The 21,845-nt window shown below is 45.2% G+C and overlaps 1 protein-coding gene across 2 annotated transcripts in view; it reads right to left on the bottom strand.

Moving 5' to 3' along the window:
• Positions 1 to 8,337, bottom strand: part of stxbp1a (syntaxin binding protein 1a) — a 166,009-nt gene extending 157,672 nt beyond the window's left edge. Inside the window, exon 1 of one of the 2 annotated variants that reach the window (XM_072239885.1) lies at positions 7,905 to 8,337. In XM_072239885.1, coding sequence (XP_072095986.1) covers positions 7,905 to 7,941 — 37 coding nt within the window. In that variant the 5' untranslated portion in view covers positions 7,942 to 8,337. The remainder of the gene's footprint in view (positions 1 to 7,904) is intronic. The other variant, XM_072239886.1, reaches the window with a different exon arrangement.
• Positions 8,338 to 21,845: the final 13,508 nt, after the last annotated feature.

Here is a 21,845-nt window from a genome sequence, read left to right as displayed (position 1 = left end):
AGTATGTATGGAACAGGAGGAGATAGCAGAGGTACTTAATGAATACTTTGCTTCAGTATTCACTACGGAAAAGGATCTTGGCGATTGTAGGGATGACTTGCAGTGGACTGAAAAGCTTGAGTACGTAGATATTAAGGAAGAGGATGTGCTGGAGCTTTTGGAAAGCATCAGATTGGAGAAGTCACCGGGACTGGACAGGATGTACCCCAGGCTATGGGAAGCGAGGGAAAAGATTGCTGAGCCTCTGGCGATGATTTTTGCATCATCAATGAGGTCAGGAGAGGTTCCAGAGGATTGGAAGGTTGTGGATGTTGTTCCCTTATTCAAGAAAGGGAGTAGAGATAGCCCAGGAAATTATAGGCCAGTGAGCCTTACTTCAGTGGTTGGTAAGTTGATGGAGAAGATCCTGAGAGGCAGGATTTATGAACATTTGGAGAGGCATAACATGATTAGGAATAGTCAGCATGGCTTTATCAAAGGCAGGTCGTGCCTTACGAGCCTGATTGAGTTTTTTTGAGGATGTGACTAAACACATTGATGAAGGTAGAGCTGTAGATATAGTGGATATGAATTTCAGCAAGGCATTTGATAAGGTACCCCATGCAAGGTTTTTTGAGAAAGTAAGGAGGCATCGTATCCAAGGGGACATTGCTTTGTGGATCCAGAACTGGCTTTCCCACAGAAGGCAAAGAGTGTTTGTAGGTGGGTCATATTCTGCATGGAGGTCGATGACCAGTGGTGTGTCTCAGGAGTCTGTTCTATGGCCCCTACTCTTCGTGATTTTTATAAATGACCTGGATGAGGAAGTGGAGGGATGGGTTAGTAAATTTGCTGATGACACAAAGGTTGGGGGTGTTGTGGGTAGTGTGGAGGGCTGTCAGAGGTTACAGTGGGACATTGATAGGATACAAAATTGGGCTGAGAAGTGGCAGATGGAGTTCAACCCAGACAAGTGTGAGGTGGCTCATTTTGGTAGGTCAAATAAGATGGCAGAATATAGCATTAATGAAAAGACTCTTGGCAGTGTGGAAGATCGGAGGGATCTTGGGGTCCGAGTCCATACGGTGCATTGGCCTTTATTAACCGTGGGATTGAGCTTAAGAGCTGAGAGGTAATGTTGCAGCTCTATAGGACCCTGGTCTGACCCCACTTGAAGTACTGCACTCAGTTCTGGTCGCCTTACTATAGGAAGGACGTGGAAACCATAGAAAGGGTGCAGTGGAGATTTACAAGGATGTTGCCTGGATTGGGGAGCATGCCTTATAAGAATCGGTTGAGTGAACTCGGCCTTTTCTCCTTGGAACAACGGAAGATGAGAGGTGATCTGATAGAGGTGTATAAGATAATGAGAGGCATTGATCGCATGGATAGTCAGAGGCTTTTTCCCAGGCTGGATTGGCTAGCACAAGAGGGCACAGCTTTAAGGTACTTGGAAAATGTCAGGGGTAAGTTTATTTTACGCAGAGTGGTGAGTGAGTGGAATGGACTGCCGGTGGCGATGGTGGAGGCAGAAACGATAGGGTCTTTTAAGAGAGTCCTGTATAGGTACCTGGAGCTTAGAAAAATAGAGGGCTATGGGTAAGCCTAGGTAGTTTGAAGGTAAGGACATGTTCGGCACAGCTTTGTGGGCTGAAGGGCCTGTATTGTGCTGTAGGTTTTCTATGTTCTAAATGCCTTACTGAAATCCATATACACTACATCCACTGCTCTACCTCCATCAATGTGTTTTGTTACATCCTCAGATAATTCAGTCAGGCTTGTAAGGCATGACCTGCCCTTGACAAAGCCAAGCTGATCATCCTAATCAGATCATGTCTCTCCAAATGCTCATGAATCCTGCCTCTCAAGATCTTCTCCAACAACTTGCCCACCACTGAAGTAAGACTCACTGGTCTATAATTTCCTGGTTATCTCTACTCCCTTTCTTGAACACGGGAACAACATTTGTAACCCTCCAATCCTCTGGTACTTCTCCCGTCCCTATTGATGATGCAAAGATCATCACCAGAGGCTCAACAATCTCCCCCCTTGCTTCTCACAGTAGCCTGGGGTATATCTCGTCTGGTCGCAGTGACTTGTCTGATTTAATAACTTTCAAAAGCTCCAGCATATCCTCTTTCTTAATGTCTATACACTCAAGTGTTTCAGTCCACTGTAAGTAATCCTCACAATTGCCAAGGTCCTTTTCACTGGTGAATACTGAAGCAAAGTATTCATTAAGTACCTCTGCTACCTCCTCCGACTCCATGCACATGTTTCCACTATTGCACCTGACTGGTCCTATTCTCACACACCTCATCCTCTTGCTCTTCACATACTTGTAAAATGCCTTGGGGTTTTCCATAATCCTGCTCGCCAAGGCCTTCTCATGCCCCTTCTGGCTCTCCTAATTCTATTCTTAAGCTCCTTCCTGCCACCCTTGTAATTTTCTAGAGCTCTAACAGTACCTAGTTTCTTGAACCTTCCATAAGCTTTTCTTTTCAACTAGATTTTCTACATCCTTTGTACACAATGGTTCTTTAACCCTACCATCCTATCCCTGCCTCAATGGAACATACCTACGCAATAGGCCATGCAAATATTCCCTGAACATTTGCCAAATTTCTGCCATGCGTTTCCGAGAACATCTGCTCCCAATTTATGTTCCCAAGTTCCTGCCTGATAGTGTCATATTTCTCCCTACCCCAATTAAATGTTTTTGCAAATTGTCTGCACCTATCCCTCTCCAGCACGATGGTGAAGGAGGTAGAGTTGTGGTCACTACCTCCAAAATGCTCTCCTACTGAGAGTTCTGACACCTGACCAGGTTCATTTGCCAATACCAGATCAAGTACAGCCTCTCTCTAGTTAGCTGATCTACATATTGCATCAGGAAACCTTCCTCAACAGACCAAATAAACTCCACCACATCTAAGCCCCTTACTCTAAGGAGATGTCAATCAATATTAGGAAAGTTAAAATCACCTGTTACTGTAACCCTTTTATTATTGCACCGTTCCAGAATCTGCTGCCCTGTCTGCTCCTCGATATCTCTGTTACTATTGGGGGGGGGGGATCTATAAAACGCACCCAGTAAAGTTATTGGCCCCATCCTGTTTCTGACTTTTACCCACAATGATTCAGTAAACAATACCTTCATGACTTCCTCCTTTTCTGCAGACATGATTCTATCCCTGATTAGCAATGCCACGCCCCCATCACTTTTGCCTCTCTTGCTGTCCTTGTTGAAACACCTAAAGCCCGGAACACTCAGCAGGCATTCCTACTCTGAGACATCCAAGGCTCTGTAATGGACACAACATCATAGTTCCACGTATTGATCCATGCTCTAAGTTCATCTGCCTTGTTTATGATACTCCTTGCATTGAAATAGACACATCTCAAACCATCTGGCTGAGTGGATCTTTGCTCTATCATCTGCCTATCCTTCCTCACAAACTCCCTACAAGCCGTCCCTACCTGTGTGCTAACTGCTCCATCCACTACCTCTTTATTTCGGTTTCCACCCCCCCCCACCACAAATCTAGTATAAACCCCCTCCAATAGCATTAGCAAACCTCCCACCCAGGATATTAGTTCACCTCCAGTTCCGGTGCAACCTGTCCCACTTGTACAGGTCATCCCTTCCCCAGAAAAGATTCCAAAGATCCAAGAACTTGAAACTCTGCCCCCTGCACCACCTTCTCAGCCACCCATTCATCTGTGCTATCTTCCTTTTCTGACCTTCCCTAGCTCATTGCACCGGGAGTAATCCGGAGATTACTACCATGAAGGTCCTGCTATTCAGCCTCCTTCCTAACTCCCTAAACTTACCTCACAGAACCTCTACCCCTCTCCTGCCTATGTCATTGGTACCAACATGTCCCATGACCTCTAGCTGCTCACCCTCCCCTTCAAGGATATTTTGCAACCGCTCAGAGACATTCTGGACCCTAGCACCTGGAAGACAACACATTATCCTGGTGTCTCTTTTACTGCCACAGAAACTCCTATCTGTCCGCCTCTCTGTCGAGTTCCCTATGTCTATTGCTCCACCTGACTTCACCCCACCCTTCTCAGGCTCAGAGCTGACCACAGTGCTATTGGACTGGCTGCTGCTGCCTTACTCAGCAGTATCCAAAGGGGTATACTGTACCTGTTGCTCTGTGGAATGGCCACAGGAGGACCCTGCACTGACTTTTCTCCCTTTACCTCTCTCGGTGTTCACACATCTACTCCCCCAATTCTCTTCTCTGTGTGTAACCACCTGCTCAAAAGTCATATCAATCAGTTGCTCTGCCTCCCAGATGATCCTTAGTTCACTCAACTCCAGCTCCTTAATGCAGTCTTTCAGAGCTGGTTTTACTTCCGCAGGTGTAGACGTCAGGGAGACCATCAGGTTCCATGAATTCCTACATCGTACAGGGGAGCAATCCACTGCCATATCTGCCATCCTGCCTGCACTGTACAATGGGCAACCAAGATGAAATCAGCAATAATGAAAGGAAAAATTAACCCTTCTAACCTGTTAAACTGTAACTCCTTTCCTGTTCCCTTCACGTCCAAACTTGCAAACTTTCTTGTTCACCTCCCTACTTGTAACAACTTTCCTGTTCACTTCACCTCCCACTTGTGATCCCTTTCCTGTTCACCTCCCCATGTGTAACTCTTATCCTGTTAAATTCACCTCCCCATGTATAACCCCTTCCCTGATCACGTCATGTCCCCACTTACAACCCCTTTCCTGTTCATATCATGCTCCCACCTGTAACTCTTTCCTGTACCTTTCATGTCCTCTCTTGGGACCACTTTCCTGTTCTCCTCCCCACTTGTAACTCTTATCCTGTTCTCTTCACCTCCCTATTTGTAACCCCTCCCTGATAATAACTTGATGCTTGATGTCACCAAAACCAAGGAGATGATTGTCGATTTCAGACGGTCTCAGCCTGAGCACACACCCCTCAGCATCAGCGGCTCCACAGTGGAGAGAGTGGAAAACATCAAGTTCCTTGGGGTGCAGATCTTGGACAATCTCACCTGGTCCAGGAACACCACTGGGATTGTGAAACAGGCCCAGCAGAGATTGCACTTTCTGAGGAAGCTTAAACAAGCATCACTCCCCACTAACATTTTAACTACATTCTACAGAGGCGTGGTTGAGAGTGTGCTGACCTTTTGCATCACGACCTGGTACTCCAGCTGCAGTGCTGTCAACAAAAAAGCCTTGCAGAGGGTGGTTAGGGGAGCAGAGAAGGTTATTGGGGTCTCCCTACCCTCTGTCCAAGACCTCTTTCAGAGTCGATGCCTCCAGAAGACACGGTACATCATTAAAGACCCCTCACACCCTCTCCATGAACTGTTTGTTCTTCTGCCATCAGGCAAACATTACAGGAGCATCAAAACTAAAACCACAAGGCTACTAAACAGCTTCCTCCCACAGGCAGTCAGACTGCTAAATAGCTGCTCCACCTGACTCTGTTTTGGACACTTTTGACACTTTTAACTTGCACTGGACACTTATAACTGATTTTAAGTGACATGTGGCTGTTGTGTTTTACTATTTATTGTTACGTTTATTATTTAGTGTTGCATTTGTTATGTTATGATTGCACTGCCCCTGAGAAACGCTGTCTCATTCTGCCCTGCTATGGTTAGAATGACAATAAAGTTTTTTTGAATCTTGAATCTTTGAATCACATCACATCCCCACTTGTAAGCACTTTCCTCTACACTTCACGACCTCACTTGTAACCCCATTTCCTGTTCACCTCCCCAAATGCAACCTCATTCCTCTGCACTTGTAACCACTTTTCTGTTCCTCTCCCCACTTGTGCTCCCTTTCCTGTTCACTTCACCTCCGCACATTTAAACCCTTTCCTGTTAACTTCAGGTCCAACCTGTAAACCCTTTTCCTGTTCTCCTCCCCACTTGTAACCACTTTCCTATTGACTTCACATCCCCACTTGTAATTCCTTCCCTGTTCACTTCACATCCCCACTTGTAAACCCTTTCCTGTTCATCTCCCCATTTGTGATCTCTTTCTTGTTCACTTCACATCCCCTCATGTCACCCCTTTCCTGTTCATGTCAAGTCCCCACTTGTAACTCCTTTCCTGTTCACCTCAACCCTTGTTACCGCTTTCCTGTTCAGTTCACATCCTTAATTGCAACCCCTTTCCTGAATGCTAAGCAGTAAAGTATTTTTCAAATCATAAATATATATATGAAACAAAACAGATGATGCTGGGCAGGTCAAACTGCATCTGTGAGAAAAACGAAGTTTATATGTCAGCTAAAGGACAGAGGAAGGGTCATTCCATTTGGAGTGTCCAGCAGCCTATAAAACAGACCTATTGTACCTATTTATAACTGTCCTTGATCCGGGGTGGAACTGCATGCTGAAGAGCGGCTAATAGCCACACCTACTGAATAGGTGTGTTTTGGCTTCTCACAGAAATAAGGGGTCTAATGAGAAAGTAGAGAACATCAATAGAGTATGCGTAAACAGTATTGTGTCTCTAAACAAGACAGGCCACTAATTGAGATTTGCTTACACCACGGACTAGTTAAGTTATGAATAACCGACACGTATCATTGTTCGAGCTGCACAAATGACACAAAATTCACCAAAATGATCGCATCTCAATTGTCCATTGTACACCACCTCATTGGAATTAAACCAAACATCATTGAAAATAACTGATTGAGATATCTGCTTCTTTCATGCCGATAACAATTCCAAGTGAAAAGTAGGAATATGCCGATGGCAATCTGCCTGGCTCATTTGTGTGTAACTCAGACTACATTTAACTGGAAACTGGAAATTAGTGAAAGTCCACGATTAAATCGCCAACGTGTTTAGTAATTAATCAGTCTTAGAGCGTGGGAACCGGCGCTTGGGCCCAAGTGGCCCATGCTGCCCGCGTTTGGCCCATAGACCTCCCAACCTCTCCTGTTCAAGTAAGTTGTTTTAATTGCAAATTATGCAAATGAATCAATCGCAATTAAAAAAGTGACAGGTTCAGTGTTTATACCTTCATGGAAAGTAGTAACTGTATCTGAATGTCAGGTGGGTTGGGGAAGCTGTTTGACAGCTCTAACGGACAACACCGGTCAGGTACCACAGACGAGCGCAGTCTAGCCGCCTTTGGGGATCGGGAGACCGGCCACGGATTGTAAGCAGAGCGCGGTGAATGCCATGTAACGGAGAGAAATTCACCCGACAGATAGTCGACAAGTCACACAGTTTTCCCATCGTGATAGCCAACACTGCGCCAATGCTGCAGGTACATCACCAGAGGGTGTTGTCGGAACCGAGTGGCACGGTTGAGGAGGGGTTGATCGTGGGGAAAACCGAGGCGACGGTGTAGAGGGGCGGAGTTGTGCAGAAGGGACAGGGAAAGGGCGAGGGTAGGAGTGGGGGGAGAGCTGGCCCCGCAACCTGCATCGCCTGACCACACTGCGGCAGAGCTCCTACGGCTCCGACACTTGCGGCTGAAGGGCCTGGAGGACCCACAGCCCGGCGTGTGGCCACAGGAACAGTCCGCGCCGACAATCCGCAGACATTTTATCCCAGGAATCGTGTTGATATTACAGCAAATTCCGTACAGCCGACCTCACTGAACTGCGCTTGGGGAGGGGGGATTTAACTCAGTAACCGGCTTCAGCCGAACCTGATCCCAAACGATGAGCCACGGGGCTTTATCAGACATTAAACAGCTCCGGCACACACCCTAGGACTGGGAGCTCCCTCACACTGCTCGCCGCTGCTCTCATCAACGCTATCCATCCCACCCGCATCCGCCTTCCGCCCTCCGCCCTGCTCCCTCTGCACCCGCTCTGCCGGTAAAGCACAGACTCAGCTCACAGCTTCTCGCTGCCGCAGAGTCTGCATTGACCGAACCCGCCACGGAAGAAGCTGCTTACTCTCTCCGACCACCGCCTTCAACCCGATCGGTGCCATGGTGCCTGCAACCGCGCTCAGTCCTTTCCCAATCAGCTGACTGCAGTGAGGAGGCGCACGTCACTGGGTACGGCCAATTCCCGGCTGCATTAACCGCACCGCTGCTCTCACAACAATTAACACCGCAACCCTGCGCCTCAAAAATCCATAGAGCGTGTTGACGCCCTCAGGAGCGGGCGGGCGGACGGCTGGCTTGTCGGACACTTGGGGCAAGCGGCGACCTGCGGTGTTTACAAGTGCACGGATGTTAACCGCGGGCAGATGGCAATCTTCTGGAACCATCCATCCTGGCTTAAAAAAATAACATCACAGATGCGCCTTCGCTTCGTGAGTGGTAACCAGGCGATTTAAACATCTTGAAGCTGTTATCTCAACTGTCCATGGACTTCCTTCGTTATAAATGCAGATTGTCAAAACGCATAGTATTACAAACAAAATACTGAATAACCAAACCCACATTCGTGTCACCTGCTCTGCACGTCATTACATTTCACCGCGCACGGTGGCACTGCAAAGCTGGGATCTGGGAGGATGAAGTTTCACATTATTTTGAACTGTAAACCAAACCAAGTGAGAATATCCAGAAAATAAACATAATGCAGGTCCATTATTAAGGCCCCCACCATCCACGCCGTGGTCTTTTCGCTGCTGCTATCGGGAGGGAAGAACAGAGGCCTCAGGACCCACACCACCAGGTTCAGGAACAGCTATCACCCCTCACCCCTCAGGACCCACACCACGAGGTTCAGGAACAGCTATCACCCCTCACCCCTCAGGCTCCTGAACCAGGGGGATAACTTCACTCAAGTTATTCTGATAACTTCACAGACTTTGGCAAACTTGTGAGCGGTATGCGGCAGGAGTCGGTGCTCGGCCCGCAACTGTTCACGATGTACATTAACGATCTGGAAGAGGGGACCGAGTGTAGATGCAGGCCAGGCAGCATCTATGGAAAAGAGTAAATAGTCAATGTTTTTGGCCAAGGCCCTTTAATAGAGCTGGGTAAAAAAGATGCAAAATCAAAGTAAGAAGATGGGGGAGGTGAGGAAGAAATACAAGGTAGAAGGTGATAATGTGATACCTGGAGGGGTGAAGTAAAGAGCTGGCAAGTCCATTGGTGAAAGAGATATGGTGCAGGAGAAGAGGGAATCTGATAGGGAAGGACAGTATGTCATGGAAGGAAGGGAAGGGGGCAGATTACCAGGGGGAGGTGATGAGCAGGGAAGGAGATAAGATGAGACAGAGAAAGAGGGATGTGGAATGGTAAGGGAGAGGGAGACATTACTGGAAGTTTGAGAAATTGATGTTTATGCCATCAGGTTGGAAGCTACCCAAACGGAATATAAGGTATTGCTCCTCCAACCTGAGTATGGCCTCATCACGGCAGTAGAGGAGACCATGGACTGACATGTCAGAATGGGAATGGGAAGTGGAATTAAAATGGGTGGCCACTGTGAGATCCTATTTGTGCTCAGTGAAGCAGTCTCCCTAAGCTGGGTCTCACTGATATACAGGAGGCCACACCAGGAGCACAAAATACAGTAGATGACCCTAACAGACTCACAGGTGAAGTGTCACCTCACCTGGAAGGACTGTTTGGGGCCCTAAACAGGGAGGGATCATCTCATTTTCACTATGGATGTCCAGTCCCTATACACCTCCATTCCCACCAGGAAAAAGCTTCAAAGCTCTCAGTTTCTTTCTGGACACCAGACCCAACCAATTCCCTTCCACCACCACTCTTTTCCATCTGGTGGAACTGGTCCTCACTCTCAATAATTTCTCCTTCGGCTCCTCCCACTTCCTTCAACCTGGAAAAAGAGCTGAGAAGTTGATTAGTGAAAGAGGCTGTAGGCCATGGAAGCCCAGAAAGGATACATGGCTGAAGTAGCAGGTCTGGGTGAGCACGTGGTCAAAGAGTTGGAGAGCAGCAGGGATCACAGCGGGGGAGCAGTGAGAGAGCGTTTCACTGATTTCACGTAAAAGGGAAGATTTAAACTTCTTCAGGGTAGGCAACCCTGGAAGAGACTTCGCAGAGTAGTAATAAAATCACAAACAGGAGAAAATCTGCAGATGCTAGAAATCCAAGCAACACACACAAAATACTGGAGGAACTCGGCAGACCAGGCGACGTTGGGCCAAAACCCTTCGGCAGGACTGGAGAGAAAAAGCTGAGGAGTAGATTTACTATAACTACTTTGAAGTCTCTTCAGGTTTCACCTATTACCTGGTGTTTCTCACTCCCTTTCCCCCACCTTTTAAATCTACTCAGCTTTTTTTTCTCCTGCCAAAAGGTTTCAGCCCAAAATGTCTACTGTACATTTTTCCACAGACTCTGCCTGGCCTGCTGAGTTCCTCCAGCATTTTGAGTGTGTTGCTGAGATTTCCAGCATCTGCAGATTTTCTCTTGTTAGTGATTTAATTGATTCTGTTGTGTTTCTTTATATTTACTGTGATTGCCCACAATAAAATTAATCTCAGGGTTGTATATGGTGACATATATGTACTTTGATAAGAAATTTATTTTGAACTTTGTCAAAGGCACTTGTGGACATTCACATGGACCACGCAGCCAATGCTCCGGGTGGAAGAATGTGAACCACATTTTTGTGTGTGTGTGTGTCTTTGTTTGGAGAGCGGAGTGGTGAGCTGCACGCAGCTGGCTAGTGACAGAGCACGCTTGCTGTTTGTAGTAGAAAGGAACGGCTCACAGAGTGAGTGGAGACCATGGAGTGAGGAAGTCTCAGCAAGGAAAGATACAAGAACAGGAAACTGAGTATTGTTTAATGAATTCCACTGTTGTAAAATTATAGTCATCAAAAAAAATACCAAAGTGTCAATTGAAGTGATGGAGAGCGATTTCACAAGTGTTTTCCTCTGATATAAACAGTTAAATAAGATCATTAAGAGGAATTAAAGTGAGGTTAACAGAGAGACCGGGGCATACTGAGCACGGAATTCTCTGGCCAAGGTGTAGCAGGTGAAGAGGATGCATCATGCAACAATATTCCTCAGAAATAAAAACAGATGAGTAAGGCAAGATAGCTCAGGTAGTGAGGAAAACCACATCCCACTGATGTCATCTTTACATACCTGAACCAATGAACAATCGCAGGTGGAGACTGGTAGGTGATGTCAACTGAGAAAAGCCAGGCCTGCCGTTCATGAACTAGATATAAAATAGAACAAAAATGATAGCAAAGGATCCCATTGATAGTGGCTTTCCATGTAATTAATAATTGTGAATGGAGATGATCAAAGTTCAAATTAAATACATGTCACCATATACAACCATGAGATTCATTTTCTTGTGGGCATACTCAACAAATCTATAGAATAGTACTGTAACTATAACAGAATCAATAAACAACTGCCAAACCAAGGCTTTCAACCAGAGTGCAGAAGATGACAATCTATGCAAATGCCAAAAGAAGAAACAATAGTATAAATAAGCAATAAATATACAGAACATGAGATGAAGAATACTTGAAAGTGAGTCCATTTGTTGTGGGAAATTTCAAGATGGGTCAAGTGAAGTTATCCCTTTTGTCAAGAGCCTGATGGTTGAGGAATAGTAACTGCTCCTAAACCTGGTGGTGTATGTCCTGGGTGTTAGCGGTCCCTGATGATAAATGCTGCTTTCCTGCAACAATGGTCCGTGTAGATGTGTTCAATGGTTGGGAGAGTTTTACCTGTGATGGACTGGGCCATATCCATCACTTTTTATAGAAGTTTCCATTCAAGGACATTGGTGTTTCCATACCAGGCAAAGATGCAGCCAGTCGATATACTCTTCACTGCACATCTCTAGAAGTTTGTCAAAGTTTTAGGTGTCATGCCAAATCTCTGCAAACTCCTAAGGAAGTAGAGGTGCTGCCGTGCTTTCTTCATAATTGCACGTGCATGCTGGGCCCAGGTCAAGTCTTTTGAAATAATAACACCTAGGAATTTAAAGTTCCTAACCTGTTCCACCTCTGATCCTTCAATGAGGATTGGCTCATGGGCCTCTAGTTTCCTTCTCTTGAAGTCTCCTTGCTGACATTGAGCGAGAGGTTGTTGTCATGACACCACTCAAACAGATTTTCAATCTCCCTCCTATATGCTGATCCATTGCCACCTTTGATTCAGCCTGTGATAGTGGTGTGTTATCAGCAAACTTAAATATGGCATTTTTGCTGTGCATAGCCACACGGTCTTAAATTTAAAGCGAGTAGAGCGGGGGGCTAAGCACACAACCTTCTGGTGTACCTGTGCCAATGGACATCATGGAAATCAAGTTGTTGCCAATCTGAACTGACTGGAGTCTACAAGTGAGGATATCTGAGATCCAATTGCACAAGGAAGTTTGAGGTCTTGGAGTTTATTGATTAGTTTTGAATGCTGAGCTATAGTCGATAAAGAGCATCCTGATGTATGCATCTTTGCTGTCCAGACAATGTCAATTATTATATTTGACCAGAAGGACCTGTGCAGATTGGTGTCACGTGGTCGGCAACAATTACTTATCAATTGAGGCAGGTTTCATAAAAACAAACAAACATTTATTAAACTCTGCTCAACAAATAGCAAAAAGTATTCAAGCGACTAACTTAACCGGAAATTCACTGCTATACGACAACTCTGGAACAGTTCTTAAAAGGGTAAATGCGAAAACAGTTCTTAAAGTGGTAAATGCGAACCCAGTCTTAAAATGGTAAATTTGAAAGTTCTAATGATTTTGTTACGTACCCCGTAACTGGGTTGCCAAACCAGCAGAAATGGATCACTCAGTTGGAGTCTGGATTACTGGAACTAAGAAAGTTTTATTAAAGAAATAAGCAACACAGTACTCTAATCAAAAGGATAATAAATACAACAGTTCAGCAATGATAAACACACATGTACACAGAACTAGGATAATAGGATCAATCAAGCTCTATCGTTGTCTAGGGGTAAATGACCAGTTTCAAAGTGATGCAAAGTTCAGTTCAATTGAGTTCAGTTCAGTTCACAGTAATCACTGTCGTGCCGGTGGACGGTGGGGGGCGGGTGTGGAAGGAGAGAGAGGGCGAAAGTGAATGAATATTCAAAACGGCTTCCACACAGACCTTCGATACTCCTCGCAGTCAGCTTTCGGGCGAGTTCTTTGTAATGTCTTCTGAGGTCACCGACTGTGACCCCTCCGTTTCAGGTACGATCGTTCCTCTGCAGTGAACCTGGCACCCAGGCAAGGGCGGACACACACCAGGTTCCCGCCGATCGTACCTTTCCACCCTGTGCGTCTATGGCCTGGTCCCGCGACCAGCCCTCCAAAAACTCCCACCGACTTGTGGGAGGCGCACCGCTTCCAGGGTCTCGTTACCTCGTGGTGTCGTGTGTGTGTCCTGCCTTAGCGAACCTGTCCCTTTTTATCCCCCTGCTGGGGTATCGCCTGTCCATCACACTTCAAACAGTTCAGGATTCAAAAAGGAGCCGATCTTGACAGTTCTCAGACCGGTGTCTCCTTCCGTTAATCTCTCTCGTCTCTTCTTTAACATTTCCAAATGCTGCTCCATTGTCTTCGTTATCTCACTTTCTCCTGAAGACAGCTGGCAGATCAACTGCTGATCCCACTAGTGCCAGCACAGGACAGTTAACATCTTAGTCTATGTGTACTTTTTGTAACCCTCTTTCGTCACACCCCTCACCTTTAAGGATTTTTACCGGGGTAAAAATTACAAACATGAATACATTATTAGATACACACAAATATACATCTTCATCAGCTATTTGGCTAATACAGAGAATTTTAAGTTGTCACCACCTGACAGTCAGCAATCACATTTTCTGTTCCTTTTATATGTGTAATTTTTAATAATCCCTACACCAGGCTCCAATTTAGCAACTTCATAGTGGCCAAAAACACTGATGAATTGTGATCAGTGTAACCTCTCACTGGGTTTCGTCCCGGACCATGATAACAAGGGTCGTCCCACCCCGACTTAGTTTTCTCTCGCAAGGGCTTAGTAGGAGGGGGAGGGGTAGTAACCGCAGAGTTATTGCAAAACTTCCTACAGTACCCCACCATCTCCAAGAGCCTTCTGAGGGCCCTCTTGTCTGTCGGGGTTGGGATGTCAGAGATAGCCCGCACCTTAGCTTGCATCGCTGCCAGCTGCCCCTGTGTTACCACAATTCCCAGATAAGTGACCTTCGTGTGGCCGAACTCATTTTTTTCAAGGTTCACTACCAAGCTGGCTTCAGACAGCCGTATTACATCGCCAATATACACTTCTGTGTTTGTTAGCCCTTTCGTCACTGAATTACTCATTCTATAGGGGTGTTGCTCACTAGGCTGACCCAGCGTGACAAACACCACCCAACATCCCAGTTCTTTGCATCGCCTCGGGACAATCAAACACACGTGTGCGAGCCGTTTAATTACTTCTCCTAAAGAGTCGCTTTGTTTTGGGATTAAGGGAGAGACCTTATCAGCAGAGCTGGCCAAAACAATAGCCTTCTCCCATCTGGTCGATACCATACTCATCTTTTCAAAATGGTTTTTTTTCCTTATCAGGGGGACCCTAGCTTCATTGATTTCCGCGCTAACACCGACTAGGTTCGTTAGCATATCAAAAGCCTGTGACCGTCTCAGTTCGCGTCTGCCATGATCAATAACATCCTTCCTCCTGTGCAGCCAGTAACCCTCTTTCATGATTCCGCCGACTGTTTCCTTCAGCACCTCAAAATGTCCACCGAGGGGTACCTTGTGGGCCAGGTTAAAAAGCTCATCCCCAGAGATTTTTGGCACCATCCCCCATTCCTCATCTGCGGTACTTGGTCTCCCTTCCTTCCTTAGCACCTCCCCCTTCACACCATAGCCTACTGGCTCCCTTCCTAACTCTGTTTCACAGCGAGCTGTTTCCTCATCTCGCTCCTGTGCCTGTATAAAGTCCTTCTTTTCTAATGATAAATCTACCTTAATTTCCCCACTTCCTCCTGTTTCATTTTGTTCCTTCTTTTCACTTTCTAGCCCCTCCTCGTACAAGGCTGGCAGAAACATCTCAGCTAACTTTATATCAGCCTCTGCAGCCCTCCTCGACATCCGCCGAGTTACTGCGCAAACGGGATATACCTGCGAGTCCATGAGCGGGGCCTCAATGCTGGCAGGCTGACTTGTCAATCTCACGGCTGGGAACACAATTCCCCCCGCGAGGTTATTACCGAGTAAGACTTCCACGCCTTTCATCGGTAATTCAGGCCTCACCCCGATCGTGACTAGTCCAGAGACCAAGTTGCTTTGTAGGTGTATCTGGTGCAAAGGGACTGCCTCTGTCCCTTCCCCAGTACCTTTGACCTTGACCTCCCCAGTCTGGGTCTCTGAACTAAACTCTAATACACTCTTCAATATCAATGACTGACACGCTCCCGTGTCTCTCTAGATCCGCACTGGAACTGGGTTTAACCCCTCCTTCACCGACACCAATCCGGCCGAGATACACCTCTCGCACCCTTCCTAAACTTTGGCAGACCTTTCCTCTCCTAGCGGTTCATTTACCAGCTCGATACAGCCAGTCAAAATCGCCATTTTTCCTTTCCCCATCTCCTTCTTTGGGGCAAAGCACCTGGACGCAAAGTGTCCGACTTTCCCACAATTATAACAGACGACCCCAGGAGACTTCCTACCAGACTGCTCCCGGTCTACCTTATCCTTCTCACTAGTCTCCGGCTTATTTTCTGACTTTTCTGGCGGACACTCCCCGCCGTCCTGACTACCCTTCTGGTGGCTTTTACTCGGGACAAACTTCATTTGATGCGTCAACGCGTTCTCATCCGCTAACTTAGCGGTTGCGGCTAACGTGGCTGCCTTTTTCTCATCTAGGTAGGGTCTCATACCTTCAGGGACACAACCCTTAAACTGCTCAATCAGGTTCAGCTGTAGCAGTCTGTCATAATCCCCATCCACCCCCTTTGAGGTGCACCAACACTCACAATATGTCTGCATCTCACGGGCATACTCTAAATACGTGCGGTCCCACTGCTTCCTCACATTCCAGAACCTCTGCCGGTATGCCTCCGGGACCAACTCATAAATCCTGAGGATGGCCTCTTTCACCACCTCATACCTCTGGGCATCTTCCGCGGACAAAGCTAAGTAAGCTTGTTGGGCTTTTCCTTTAAGTACACTCTGAAGCAAAACAGCCCACTTATCCCTCAGCCAGTCCTAACTTGTAGCAACTTTTTCGAAATGGAGAAAGTACCGATCCACATCGGTATCGTCAAATGGGGGAACCAGCCTAACCTCCTGGGTCGCCCGGAACCCTCCACCTTGGTTCGGCACGGGCCCCTGCTCTGCCATCATCTTTAACTTCTCCAGCTCAAATTCCCTTTCCCTCTGTTTCTCCTCTCACTCCAACTGCCTTTCTCTCTCCTGCTGTTCTAACTGTTTCTCTCTCTCTTGCTGTTCTAACTGTTTCTCTCTCTCTTGCTGTTCTAACTGTTTCTCTTTCTCTTCTCGCTCCCATTGCCTCTCTTTCTCTTCGTGTTCTAGATGCCGTACCCGGAACTCGTGCTCGAGTCTCAGTTTTTCAAGCTGCACCTGTACTGTGTCTTCATCAGGTTTTTCAATAGACATCACCTCCAGCTCCCCTTGGGGAAACACACCTTTAGATACATAGTGCTCTACGATAGCTCTGTGTATCTCCTCTCTCCTCATTGTTGACTTCCCCTTAACAAGATTCAACCGTTTGGCCACAGCTGCCAATTCCGCTTTCCTGGCATCCTCTAATGCCTCCAAGGTCGGCGCCTTTAGAAATTCCTCAATCTCCATTTCTGCTGTTTGCCTTTTCTTTCTTTCGGGAATTTTAACCCAATCAATTTACTCCGTCCCAAATTTAGCGTTCAAAATCGCGGACGAGAACCCCACTTATGTTACGTACCCCGTAACTGGGTTGCCAAACCAGCAGAAATGGACCACTCAGTTGGAGTCTGGATTACTGGAACTAAGAAAGTTTTATTAAAGAAATAAGCAACACAGTACTCTAATCAAAAGGATAATAAATACAACAGTTCAGCAATGATAAACACACATGTACACAGAACTAGGATAATAGGATCAATCAAGCTCTATCGTTGCCTAGGGGTAAATGACCAGTTTCAAAGTGACGCAAAGTTCAGTTCAATTGAGTTCAGTTCAGTTCACAGTATTCACTGCCATGCCGGTGGACAGGGGGAGGGAAGGAGAGAGAGGGCAAAAGTGAATGAATATTCAAAACGGCTTCCACACAGACCTTCGATATTCCTCGCAGTCAGCTTTCGGGCGAGCCCTTTGTAATGTCTTCTGAGGTCACCGACTGTGACCCCTCCGTTTCAGATACGATCGTTCCTCTGCAGTGAACCTGGCACCCAGGCAAGGGTGGACACACACCAGGTTCCCGCCGATCGTACTTTCCACCCTGTGCGTCTATGGCTTGGTCCCGCGACCAGCCCTCCAAAAACTCCTACCGACTTGTGGGAGGCGCACTGCTTCCAGGGTCTCGTTACCTCGTGGTGTCGTGTGTGTGTCCTGCCTTAGCGAACCTGTCCCTTTTTATCCCCCTGCTGGGGTATCACCTGTCCATCACACTTCAAACAGTTCAGGGTTCAAAAAGGAGCCGATCTTGACAGTTCTCAGACTGGTGTCTCCTTCCGTTAAACTCTCTCGTCTCTTCATTAACATTTCCAAATGCTGCTCCATTGTCTTCCTTATTTCTCTTTCTCCTGAAGACAGCTGGCAGATCAACTGCTGATCCCACTGGTGCCAGCACAGGACAGTTAACATCTTAGTCTATGTGTACTTTTTGTAACCCTCTTTCGTCACAATTTATACAGTCAATAAGGAGAGACTTTTCTGGAAACGGATTTCTTCGAAGACATGATGTTACTGCTGACTGCTGATTCTCCAAAGGATTCACGACGAAGGAAATAATACAGCTTAAAGGAACCGGCCTTTTGCTGGTGAGTAGACACTGCACAACTTCCCCGCTCTTGCAGGAGTTTTCTCAGATACAGGTCTCCATTTCTGAAACGAATCCTCAATAAGGTCGATCCTTTATAAAGCCGCCGAACGACTCCTATTTTATTCCGATCCTTCAGGTTCCCGTCCTTTAATAAAGTCTTCACTCTCCAATACTACTGAAAAGGGAAAATTATAGATGCAACACACAAACCTGGCAGCAATTGGCAAAACTGCCAGCACCAATCTTTGCACCTTAAAATAGAAAGGAAAACTCCATTTTAAAACGAAACTGTGTCATGGCAAATACGCAGCATAACGGAGTAACTAACGGAGCAAACAACAACTCAACTGAAACTAACTGCGTCACCAGGGTTTCCCTTTATATACCTGTTGAGTACAGGTCATCATGTGACCTCACACTGGCAGGAAAATTACATCATGTGACCTCCACAAGGCTATTACATCATGCTCATAAGACAGTCACAAGATACCCACGGGGTATGTAACATTGGGATAATGGCTAAAGAAGTGGCAGATGGAATATAGCACTTTGGTAACACACTTTGGAAGAAGGTAAAGACGTAAACTATTTTCTAAACAGAGAGTCAATTCAGACATCAGAGATGAGAAGGGACTTGGGAGTCCTCGTGCAGAATTCTCTAAAGGTTAACTTGCAGGTTGAGTTAAGTGGTAAGGAAGGCAATTGCAATGTTAGCATTCATTTTAAGATGACTAGAATATAAAGGCAAGGATATGATGCTGAGGCTTTATAAGGCATTGGTCAGACTGCATTTGGAGTATCATGAATCGCTTTGGACTGCATATCTAAGGAAAGACATGCTGGTATTGGAAGTGGTCCCGGGAAGGTTCACGAGAATGATCTGGGGATGAAAGTGTTAATGTATGAGGATTGTTTGATGGCTCTGGGTTTAGAAAGATGAGTTGGGATCTAATTGAAACCTACTGAATATTGAAAGGCCTGGATAGACTGATATGGCGAAGTTGTTTCCAATAGTGGGTGAGTCTAGGGCCAGAGGGCACAGCCTCGAAGTAGAAGGACATCCCTTTAAAACAGATGAGGAAGAATTTCTTTAGCCAGAGGAGGTGAATCTGTGTGATTCATTACCACAGACAGCTGTGCAGACCAAGTCATTGGGTACATTTAAAGCAGAGGTTGATAGATTCTTGATTAGTAAAGATGTCAAAGGTTTGAGGATGACAGGTAACTTGATAGATGTGCACAGGATGATATTTACACATAGGGACTTGAAGCTCTCAACTACCTCCACCTTAGCACATTGATACAGATTGATACATTGATACGTATGGCACCCTACTTCCTAAAGTTGTCTTGACATCATATCTCAAGCTTGCTTTTCTTTTCTGCACTCTGCCTCGTCAATGTTTGAGATCTGGCTGATGTAATCTGCAAACTTGTTGGAGCTAGGCCAGAATCTGGCCATGCAGTTTTGAGTGTATAAGGAGTAGTTTAGGGAGCTGAGAACCCAGTCTTGAGGGGTTTCAGTGTTGAGGATAATCATGGAGAAGGAGTTGCTGCCTATCCAGCAACTCAAGGATCCATTTGCAAAGGGAGGTGTTGACTCTCAGTTTTAGGAGTTTAGTGATAAGTTTGTTTGGAATTATAGTATTGAAGACAGAGCTGTAGTTATAAACAATACTCTAGCATGGAGTCATGAGGCAGTACAGCACAGAAACAGACCCCTGGACTATCTAGTCACTAACGGCCCGGTCTTCTGCCTAGTCCAATCGACCTGTACCCAGACCATAACCCTTCATACCTCTCCCATCTGTGTACCTATCCAAACTTCTCTTAACTGTTTCAATTGAACCCACATCTACCACTTCGCTGGCAGCTCCTTTTATATTCACACCACCCTCTGAGTGAAGAAGATCCCTCTCAGATTCCCCTTAAATATATCACCTTACATGCTAAACCCATGATTTCTAGTTCTAGTCTCACACAATCTGAGGGGGTAAAGCCTGCACACATTTATGCTATCTGTTCCCCTCATAATTTTGTATACCTCTATAAGATCTCCCCTCATTCTCTACACTGAAGAGAATAAAATCCTAACCTATTCAACCTTTCCCTGTATCTCACATCTTCAGTTCCTGTAAAGTCCTACATCTTTTAAATTTTCTCTGCACATGTAGATGTCCTTACAATGCATATCCTTCAGAGATGAGTGTAGGGCCAGAGAGGTGACGTCTGTTGTGGGCCTGTTTCGGTGGTAGGTGAATTGCAGTCAAAAGAGGATCTTTGAGATGGTGTAGTTGATAACTATTACTCAGACCTTGTTCTATTCTTGGTATAGGATTGTCTAAGTACTGGCCTTTGAAACCTGATGAGTCCTTATTAGCAAATTGGTTTCCTTATTATGGAGTCCTTATTAGCAAATCAGTTTATAGATAGTATAGATGACATTTAAAGTTTACTTACAATGATTCCTGTTACTCTTTTCATCATCATCATCATCAGGTGCCATGCCCAGTTTGAGCTTTGACTGCCATGGCCCATACACTCCTGTTTCGGGTCAAGTGGATTTATTCATTGGTATTTATTTCCAGTTCTCTGGCTGTTGTCTCCATCATCATTTGTCTTTGGCTTCTTCTTGCTTTCTTCCCTTCAATCTTTCCCATAATTACCGTGCATTCTAACTCCTCTTTTCTAATCACATGTCCAATGAAGTTACATTGCCTTTTCATGATCTCATACATTATTTCTCTTTTTGTGTTTGCTCTGTTCATGACATCCTCATTAGATATTCATTTCGTCCATGATATTCTTTGCATCCTCCTCAGAAACCACATCTCTGCTGCTTCAATTCATTTCCTCATGTTCCTAGATATTGTCCAACATTCTGAGCCATATAACATAACTGGATAAACGTAACATTTCAGTACTCTGAGGCGGGTTGTCATGCCTAGTTTAGTATTGGTCAGTATATTCTTCATTCTCGTAAAGGTGTCTTTTGCCATCCCTGTTCTTCTTTTGATGTCCATGTCATGCCTGCCATCTGATGTCACCCAGCTTCCTAAGTAGCAAAAGTTCTGTACTTGTTTTATGTCTTCCCTGTTTATTCTCAGCCTGCAGATAGGATTCTCCCTCTTTTTGAATATCACCATACATTCTGTCTTTTTGTTACTCTTTTCGTGTGGTAAAATTGAAATGGGGAATGCACAATTCATTTTATCAATTTATTTTACTATACCTCTCATTAATCAACATTTTCATTTTGTTTGATAATAGATCATAAAATGAATAACTTGTATTTATGCAAAGTAAATATTTGAATTGCTGGCAACAATGCATGAAGAAATTTAAAGCAGGAACTGTTGAATGTGGTTCTGGCAACCCCAATTAATGTTCCAGGTCAAACATCTTTCACCTAAAATCGAAACAACAAAAATGTCCAGTCATCGTGCAAAGCAATTATAAATGATTCAATAAAGTGAAGAATCTGACTTTTGCAAATAGCATGACCTGGGAACAAGTCAGCAAAATCACTTTGAACCTCAACTCTCTTTCTTATTCAATGAACCTACTTGATTTATTGAATGTTCCGAGCATTTTCTAATTTTTATTTCATATTTCCATCACTCGCAGTTTTTTTGATTTCAATGAATGATGTTATGGATTCCCAATTGTTGACTTTAATTTTGTGATAAGCCTGGCCATTACTGAATATTCAGATTGAAGATTCCAATATCAGTTAAAGACAAGGTCAAGTTCAATTCCAGCAATGAAATGGAATAATATTAACAATTTACTAAATGACTGGTTTGCACCATCCTCAATTTTCCTTATCAGCAATGTCTAGCACAATGCATGAAAGCACAATTAACTGAGTATTTTACAATTTTGTAAAATATCAAAAGGCTAAATACATTTAGATATATGATCTGTCTCCCAAATTCTAAACAACACATT

The sequence above is a fragment of the Mobula birostris genome, chromosome 22 (assembly GCF_030028105.1).
Source record: "Mobula birostris isolate sMobBir1 chromosome 22, sMobBir1.hap1, whole genome shotgun sequence".
Taxonomy (NCBI): Eukaryota; Metazoa; Chordata; class Chondrichthyes; order Myliobatiformes; family Myliobatidae; genus Mobula; species Mobula birostris.
This window is presented reverse-complemented; position numbering and strand designations above follow the sequence as displayed.